The sequence below is a fragment of the Daucus carota genome, chromosome 9 (assembly GCF_001625215.2).
Source record: "Daucus carota subsp. sativus chromosome 9, DH1 v3.0, whole genome shotgun sequence".
Taxonomy (NCBI): Eukaryota; Viridiplantae; Streptophyta; class Magnoliopsida; order Apiales; family Apiaceae; genus Daucus; species Daucus carota.
In genome coordinates, this window is record NC_030389.2 from 27,024,662 (window position 1) to 27,034,423 (window position 9,762).

A 9,762-nucleotide genomic window follows, 5' to 3' on the forward strand; every position below is an offset into this window, starting at 1 on the left:
AACTTGTGGTTGTTTCGAACATTTTCTTCCTTTTATCCCGCAATTAAATTTTAAACCTCTAGGGTGGTACAATAGACAATTACACACACACACATATGATCACTTGTTTCTTTTTCGGTTCTTGTATCAACAAAAAAACAACATGATTTGACCACATTGATATTCCCTCCGGGTGCTACGAGTTAAAACCAGTTTATTTAATTTATTTGTAAATCTTTTTAAACATCTATATATATGATAAGTAGAAACTATTATAGAACTTTATAGGTTGAGTTTTGAAATTTGAAGATATGTTATTGATTTAAATATGTATTTTGATTTTAATAATATGAATTAGTAATATATATATGTATTTCCCTTTAAAGACAACTTTTAGGATTTGATATCACATCGTTCACTTAGTTCATCAAGTGTCGTAGCAGTGACAATCATAAAATATAATCATTTTTTACTAAAATATTTACTTACTATCTTAACATTATTTCTTAAAATTATAATATAAACTTTTAATATGCATCTTTTATATAATTTTTTATTCGTCAAAATTATTTGCATGATTTCTGAATAAATTAATTTATTGATTGTTGAATAATGCATGCCTGAATATTAGTAAGATTAAGTCAACTTGACAATCCTAAAAAATTATTATCTATTCCATAATTTTGTACATAAAAAATTTGAGTTAATTATCTAGTTGGTCACTGAAGTAGGCCTAATGTATCAAGTTGATACTGAACTGAAAACATTATCAAGATGGTCATTAAAATGACCATGAATATCAAAGCACCTGAGTTCAAGTGGGTAAAAATATTATTTATAGAGTTTTACACATTATTTTTAAATGTTACCACAACCAACTAAAAGGTTATGACTTCTAATATTTATGATAATATATTTAGATTTTATCAAGTTTATATATATTTGGGTTAAGTATCAAGTTGGTCACTAGAGTGAAGGCCATGTATCACTTCTTTCATTCATCTTTTAGAGGTATCATTTTGATCACTAAAGTCGTATAAAATATCAAATGGATACTTCTAAATATGTGTCGAGAAAGTAAATATTTTTTTTGCTAAGTTATACACATTTTTCTTCAACCCCACTATGACTAAATGAAAACCGGTGAATTCTAGTATTTTAGATAATATATCTAGCTTTTTTAAAAAAGATTTATTATTTATTTTAAATTTTACACTTGTTTAATCTTATTTAAATAAAAATAAATAGTAAATATGTTTTTAAAAGTCTAGATATATTATTTAAAATACTAGAATTCATCGGTTTTCATTTGGATATAGTGGCATTGAAGAAAAATGTGTATAACTTAACCAAAAAAAATATTTACTTTCTCGACACATATTTAGAGGTATCCATTTGATATTTTATACAAATTTAGTGATGAAAATGATACCTCTAAAAGATCAATGAAAGAAGTGATACATGGCTTTCACTCCAATGACCAACTTGATACTTAACCCATATATATTTAGACTTTTGAAAATTTGGTTCACAAAATTGGCATGCTTCATTTTATGGACTTGAAGTAAATTTTCATAATTTATGTGTTCGTTTTCTTTTACTAGAATTTTCCTCTCCACTGTACTTTTTCTTTGGAAAATTTAAACGAGACACGATTAATGAAAAATAAGATAAAAATAAGATAATGTAGAAAATTAGAAATACATGGATATCACTACATTTTTCCTAATTTAAGATTTTGGCCTTTCAAGGCATTATAAATTAAGAATTTTGATCCAATATATTCTTGTAACTTTCTTCTGGTAATCTTATACTCTCTCCGTCCTCCTCAATTGTTTACATTGGGGGACGAGAGCTCAACATGCATTCTAATACTCTCATAAAATATAATTTGATAAATTATAATGAATTTTTTTTCCTGAAATTTACTATCTAAACTCTTATATAATAAAGAAAATTTTTTAAGAAAAATTATGGAATTACTTAAACAATAAAAAAAGTAAAGAAATAAGAGGTACGAAGGAGTAAATAGACGCCTTATACAAATTATAATTACTTAAACGAAGTAATACAATTAAATGTCCTTGATATATCTCTTTTATCTCTTATATATTACTTCCTCCGTTTCTTTTTATTAGTCGTTTTGACTTTGTGCACGTAATTTGAGGTGCACAAAAAACATAATTTCATGTATTATTTTTCAAATTTTTTTTTTCTGAATAAAAGTTTAACATCTATATTTTTATTCAGAAAAAAAAATTGAAAAATAATGTGTATAAATACGTTTTTTTTGCACATCAAAATACGTGTAAAAAGTCAAAGCGACTAATATAAGGGAACGTAGGAAGTATTACATTCATAATCTGCTGTTCCTTCATCACAGCCTCCTGCAAAGAGTGATATATAAGGAGAATCCAAATCAAACATGGAAATAAATATTTTTAAACTAGAAATAAAATCGATTATAGTTTCTGCGAATTCAACTATAATCGATTTGAAGATTCAGTCCGCAACAAACAAGGGACAACATAACCAAGATTTAACGGATCATAAGGAGACACCGAAGAAGAAAGAAAATTATTTCTCATGCCGCCTGCTTCTCAACGGTGTTCAAGAAGATTTATCTCATATCGAAAGGGAAGTGATTAGATAGTAACTTGTTTATTTGTGTTTATATATATCTCTGCTTTTGTAATGTTCGTAATCATTCCAGTCGATAAGATTTTGTTTTTATCTTCATCTCATATATTTACAGTATCCAGAAGAATATTTTTAGGTTTATTGTGATCATTCAGTGGCTCCGTGTTGATGGTACCTCTCGTTTGTAGACTGTGAGAGAGGCGGTGGTGGACATAGAGGATGAAGTTGACCGAGGTTGTTCCGGCATCCGTGAGTCGGTTTCAGAAAGGAAACTGTTAATTGTGCCTTAATTAACGCTCTAAATTATCTCTTAATTAGGAGTTTAACGTTTTGTTAATTATGCGCGTTTATTGTCTTTTAATACATAGTTTGACTTTTGTTAATTGTCATTTATTATGTGTTTTGTTTTAAATTTCTATATTGTTTTTATCTTTTACGGTCATTTAACGTCTACAGTCATTTTGCAGGTTCAGCATAAAATATTATAGTTTTACAAAATTTTGAAGATAGCCGATTGAAAGAAGATATAAGTGTAGACGTCATTGGGTGCTAATTGGGTGATAATTGTGCCTTAATTTAGGATATTAATTATCCTTAATTAATGGTTTTTGTACCATTTATGGCGACCGTGATTGGGGCTTTTTTGGCCTATAGAGGCATGTAAGTGCCAAAATGTTGACTCATTTATGTTTTTATTTTTAATTTTTTTAAATTCACTCATATTTCTTTTATTCGGTTGTGTCTTATTTTCAGGATGTTTGACAGAGATTTTACGAATTTACTTATCAAGACTGCTTCCGAGAAAACGCGAACTTTGGAGTACAAGACAAATGAGCTACAAATATTACTCCCTCCGTCCCTCCCATTTCTTATCGAATGGGTTGGGCACGAAGGTTAAGAAATATGAATAAAGTAGTTGAAAAGAGAAGAAAAATGGGTGAAGTGGTGGGACCCGCTGATTTTTAATGTATAAAAGGGAGATAGTGGAGTAAAAGTAGTGTGAAAAGGAAAGAAAATTGGAAAAGTGGTGGGACCCATTGACCATATTTGGTAAGTTTTGAAATGTAAAGAATTGGATGGGACACCCCAAAAAAGAAAGTGTAAAGAAATGGAAGGGACGGAGGGAGTAATAGAGAAGACATTAGTTTTAGTCTGTGTTGTAAACGATGTAATTTTGTAAGGCACTCTTTTTCCCCTTGAGTTTTTTTCCCACATGGTTTTACTCTTGAGGGGTTTTAACGAGGCCTTTTTGGTGAGTTATCTCTTCTGACTTGAAAGGCAATGTTATCTAAACATCTGGAGTATTTACATACTTTCGGTTAGATGATATACTTTCTTGAATGAAGGAAACTCTGTACAGTCAGATATTGTATCTTCCAATTTTGGTATAATATTACCTTTTTATGACAAAAATAACCACTTAATTTGTAAGTTATAAACTTATATCAAAACAACTGGGGAAAAATAAAAAAAACCTTATATCAAAACAAAATAATTGGCTGGTACAGCCAAAAAAAAAGGAGAAAAAACGTTCCATTTTACACTTGCCAGTTGAAGCACGTTAAGCACGGACGTTTACTCTCCCATTCACAGTTCGCTATTCCAATTCTACCCCTCCTCCTCGCCCTACAATCCTACATGGTCGAGCCATTATTGGTAAACATAGGGGTATTCTGGGAAATACAGTTGTCAACACGTACATCGTCTTTCATCTCGGAAGCTTCTTCTTCCTCCTAACTTGCTCTCGCTTTGACTCGGAAAATACTAGTAAAATTCACCAAAGTCCACGCGAACGATTGCGTCTAACTTGTTTAATATCTCGTAGATCTTGACAATTATATTTGTTCGACATTTGAGAATCGAAAGTGCTATTTTTATCCAGGTAAGTTATGTAAATTTGTTTAATTAGGGCTGAAATTTGTTGAAGTTTTATTAGTTTGTTGCGATCCAGGATAATAGTTCAATTTAAGAGAATAAATCTGGAAATATTTAATCGATCGGTTTGGTTTTGCTGTGATCACTTTTATATGTATTGATTTTAGTACCTGTGTTTGTTGTTAAGTATTTTGCAGTTTCGATTGTTCTATTAGGTATAATTATGGTTTATTATGTGATTTGTGATGGAATTTGTGTGTTGTTAGAGCATTGAGGCTGCAATGCGTGCGCCATCGCTACTTGCGCAGTGCTTGCCTGGCCTCGCACCGCAAGACAAGGGGAGTCAAAGTGTGTCCGTTATTTCGGACAGAGATGTGCATCTTTCGTCTCCAGCTGTCGAGATTCTCCCGTCAAGGGTATACTTTCTCCCGGATTACTTTAGGAAATCTTCGGTGGAATTGTTGCTTGCAATGAGCGCGATACTAGTTAATTGAGTGTTGTTGAAATTTAACTCGAACTTTTTTCCTTTTTATAGATGGCTCATCCGTACAAATATGCTGGGGAGAATGTCGATTTGCAAGGAGTAAGCATATTCAAGGTAAGCCAAGCATAAACTACACACTCTTTGTATGATGTATATTTAGTATGCTATCCTTCAATACTAAATTATTTGTTGTAATCTTTAGGGAAAATGCCTGTGATTTAGCACCTGCCTGTATTTTCATCATTTAAGTAACAAGTTGCCTTCTCGAGGTTACCGTACTTGATGGGAATTAGTTGTGCAATGTAGAAAAGTCTGATTATGAGATTTATTTTAGAATTTTTGTTATAGTTTTTAGGTTGTTCGAGTTTCTTCAAGTTACAATATAATTGTGGGGTTTGTTTCTGTGATACATCTTTTGCATTATTCTTATTCACAAATATTTCTAAAGTTCATCCAAAAACTTGTATTTGCAATATGAGGTTGTAGATAATCTGTGCATTTCCTTCATAGTCCTTTTATTTTATCTTTGCGAGATGCTGGCGTTCTCATATCCTCTCAGCATGTATTAATTATAAAGCCAATACACATACATTTTGCATGCTATAATCTCATTGAGAAATTTGAATCTTGAACTCTTTTGGTTTGTGTCAGCTTTTCTTGATTTTGGATGGATATGTAAGACTGGGCCCTTGATATATTAATGCTAATTTATTCATATGTTTTTTTTTCTGTTTTCTTAAATTGTACATTATGTACTATATTGTCATCTCCTAGTTGTAGGTTTTGGTAACTTACTTGGTCCTGTATTTCTTTCTCAGGGAAGAGTTAGTGTCGCTGATATGATTGGGCTATCTGGTTCAGATTTAATAGCTTCAAAAGTTGATGGTAGGTGCATTCCCCTGTAACAAGACCAAGCGAAGCTAATGCAATCTGGCACAGGAACACTGTTCTTCTAAAAGTTTAGGGGTTTGTAGTTTATCAATATGTACTAAATCCAAGCACGCTTATTCCTTTTTCTCTTCAGGGTCGGTGAAATCCTGGGAAAACTCTATTGATCTTGTCAATGTCCTTAAGCATGATATACGGGATGGTCAACTCAGCTTTAGAGGCAAGAGGGTGTTGGAGGTAGTTGATTTTTTTCTTTCATCTTAAATTCTTTTTCATCTTGCGTATATTAGTTTGATAGAATTTGCTTTACGTTTTGATTGCCTCCGATTAAACGACCTACATAAAGAATTGTGATTTATAATCATCTTGTGTTTGATGAAGTTATTAAGTGTCCTAATTCCTAAAACCCTAAGATTCTAGTAGAGATACTATGTATGTCGTGCTTATGATTGTGCTAATAGTCCTCTTTCGAGAGTGTTTTTTTTTTTTCCAATTGAAGATTATATAACACTAGGAGCTCATCTTTGGGGCAATGATCAAACTTGGTTTAATGGTTTTTGAATCAAGTTTTTATTGAAATATTGGTGTTCCAAGGATTTAAATCTGAGTCTGATGGTTATACTAGTAAACCAACTTTTTCAAATGAGTTCCATTCACCTTTAAGATTTCTGTATATTTAGTATAACTTCCACAGGCTTTGATTCCACAAACACGCTCGTTTTAATTTTCTAACAGATAATTTGTAATAACATCCATAAACGAACAATATTTTGTTCTTTGATCAACATCGTAGGCTTAGGCAAGTACTTTAAACTGTTTATATCCGTCATAAGAGTTTTAAGCCTTACCCCTGTGCTGTCACCTCTATATTGTAACACAAGTGTATCTATCTACCAATATCAATGTTTGCTTGCAATATGTTATTGAATCTCGAAATTAATACTGTTGTACTTTTATGACTCTTTCAGCTTAGCTGTAGCTATGGCCTTCCTGGGATATTTGCTTGCCTGAAGGTATACTAATCTACATCATTGTTCTCGGTCTGAGCCTCGGTTACTTTCACATTTCACATAAATTAGTCAAAATTGAAAATTAAATATTTGACAAGATTTTAAGTCCAATATATATTTTGCCAACTGTGAGGTCGAGTGTGCTCTTATATATGTGAATGTATATAGCAATGCATTTCAGTTTTTAAATCACCTCTTCTTCTGCACCTTTAGACATGTGTAATATTTGTAAACACATAATTTATTGATCGGGTTTAGGGTTGTTGAAAATTATACACTCATTGTGGATTTTGAAGTGAATTTTATTATTGAAACAGCGTCCTTTATGAGTGTCTGGGCTTGGTAAACTTGACCTGCTTTGTAGTGTAGTAATTGGCATTCTATAATCTATAACTTGTATTGCCTTGTTTCTTCTCATAGCACATAATAGACTGATATAAGGAATTATTAAGACAATGAAGTCATTTTCTTTTTGGATTGTGTATCCTGCATGCACTTCGAATAAATTTTTTTGAAATGAAGATTGTAAATAGCTTTGGCATATAAGCAAGTGTGGAGATTTGCAAGGGGCCTAGGCACTTGTTCTTTATCCATCAATTTTTAAAAGAAAATGGGGAGTCAATTTTACATATTAAGTGGTTCTGAGGAGGTTAGAGTACATGTAGCTCAATACTCAGCTTTATTACTAGAAGCTGATAGGATAAATAATACCAAAGCATAACTATATGTGAAGACAAAGCATCATTAAATATTTGTAAGGACAAAGCATAACTATATGCAAATTAATACCAATTGTAAATTCTTGAGTATCAGGCTGACAATATTATGAACTACTTGATGTCCTAAGCACTTAAACATAATTCAGGGAGCAGCTACAGTACATTTTCAAGATCTGAATGCAGAAACTATAAGGTGCACAACCATTCCTAATGTGCTAGCAAATCTTGAGCTTGCTAGAGACAGGCAAAGCCGACAGCCTGAAAGCCCCTTGACTCCATCACGACAACCACTTGCCCCGTCTGTGCACTTCTACGCTGGGGACTGGGAAGAACTCCCTATGGTTCTGTCGGTTGTAAAGAATGATGCACCTGAAGTGCCAACAGGAATGAGCCTGAGCTTTTCTGAAGAGGATTTTAATGATGGATGTAGCAGCCAGGATGGCAGCATTATGGGGCAAGACTTCTCATTAAGGAGATCAAGAAAGCTCTCAGGAAGCAGGGCGTGGGAACGAGCTAGTGAGATGGACCAAGGAGAAGGGGGCTATGATGTTATTTTGTTAACTGAGATTCCTTATTCAGCGACCTCTTTGAAGAAGCTGTATGCACTCATAAAAAAGGCAAGTTTCATCTACTTCCTCTTAATTGTTAGGTTTTTCGTTGTCATCAAATTATCTGTTAATGGTTTACAAATTTAAAGACATTGAAGTTCTGCAGAAGTTTGTGTGAAGTTTGTCAAGGAGAACTTACTAGTAGGAAAATATTTTTATCTGACATAAGCAAAGTTATCTGTTTGATCGATGGGTTTGCCTAATTGTTTCTTTTGAGGGAAGTTGGAATGTCATACAGATATACAACAAAAAACGGATACACGAGTATTCAACTTATCTTCACATAAATTTTGTATAGCCCTTATATTTCTTTGGGAGCACTATTGTGGAAAATTATATTTTTTTGTGGAAATGAGATTTCAAATTAAAAAAATAATTCTATCTTATCTGACATTTATTTAAATAGATAACACTTAACAGCCAATAATCTGAAATTGTTTGACCGTGGAATTCATGCCTCATGAATTATCTGATTGGATCTAGAAAAGAATATACACCATCCAACCTCTTTTGTTTACGGTAGATTCTCGAACTGTCTAGGTTTACTAACTCATATACACAAAAATTCTACTTGCAATGTAGTGCAGCTCTAATTTTCTGTATATGGTGCTGTATTTTGTTTAGTAATTAACAAATCATTCATTCTTAATCTCTAGTGTGTAAGGCCTCCATATGGAGTATTGTACCTGGCCACAAAAAGGAATTATGTTGGCTTCAATAGTGCAGCACGGCAGCTGAGAAGCCTGGTAGATGAAGAAGGCATTTTTGGAGCTCATTTAGTCAAAGAAACAGCAGATCGGGAAATATGGAAGTTTTTTCTTAAATAAAACTTTCAGTATGGATATTGACCATCTACTGAAATATAGGTCTGCATTAACTCGCAGTGTTTAATTTTGTACAAACATAACTCACAAAATTTATGTTTTATTTTAAGGCTATGATATATGATTCACAAATGTGGGCAGATAGGTAACAATATCTTTGTATTATTTTATTCTTATTTTTTCTTTTCCCACTTGGCATTGATGAATTGCTATAAGCCTAAGCTGTATATCAACAAATTTATGTATCTTTTTATTACGGGGAGCTTGAATCTGCAGGAGCAAAGTGTACTGATAAGGGCTATGTCTGCGTATTGCAAGGTACATGGCCAAGTTTCAGATAAATTCAAGTTAATGTATTGCCAGGGACATGGCCAAGTTTCAGATAGAATCAAGTTAATGTTAATTTCTAGAGTATATCCGGCAGGAGATTCTCTGAAAATGAATATTCTGTGTTGCACGACAATTCCAACAATAATCGATATTTGGCTTCTGTATAGTATTATATTTAAAATCTTTTATGAAAAAATAATGTGAAAAAATATTTTAAAGATTTTGTTAAAGGTGGAAAGTGAATATCTAATTGTTAAAAATTAAATGAGGAACGGATTATATATTACCTATTCACGAGTAATAAAAAGTGAAAATATTTAAGGAAAGACTAGGAATATGTTGGAGTAAAATTTTTGTATTTCTCAAAATGATGGATCCTAAATGCTTAGAAAATGGTTTGGATTG

General features: G+C 32.2%; 1 protein-coding gene across 1 annotated transcript; it reads left to right on the forward strand.

Annotated features, from left to right (window-relative positions):
- Positions 1-4,276: 4,276 nt before the first annotated feature.
- LOC108203138 (uncharacterized) lies at positions 4,277-9,302 on the forward strand. The gene is made up of 8 exons (XM_017371897.2): positions 4,277-4,501; positions 4,761-4,910; positions 5,030-5,092; positions 5,797-5,863; positions 6,003-6,103; positions 6,835-6,879; positions 7,742-8,212; positions 8,860-9,302. Exons 2-8 carry the CDS (start codon positions 4,776-4,778, stop codon positions 9,028-9,030), a joined length of 1,053 nt encoding a protein of 350 aa, XP_017227386.1. The 5' UTR covers positions 4,277-4,501; positions 4,761-4,775; the 3' UTR covers positions 9,031-9,302.
- The last annotated feature ends 460 nt before the right edge of the window (positions 9,303-9,762 follow it).

Bases quoted from the DNA above. Each gene is read 5' to 3' on its own strand.
- LOC108203138 (XM_017371897.2), top strand. From the start codon at position 4,776: ATGCGTGCGCCATCGCTACTTGCGCAGTGCTTGCCTGGCCTCGCACCG. The intron at 5,093-5,796 runs GTAAGCCAAGCA...TTTCTTTCTCAG, and splicing joins AAGGAGTAAGCATATTCAAG to GGAAGAGTTAGTGTCGCTGA. The intron at 8,213-8,859 runs GCAAGTTTCATC...CTTAATCTCTAG, and splicing joins TGTATGCACTCATAAAAAAG to TGTGTAAGGCCTCCATATGG.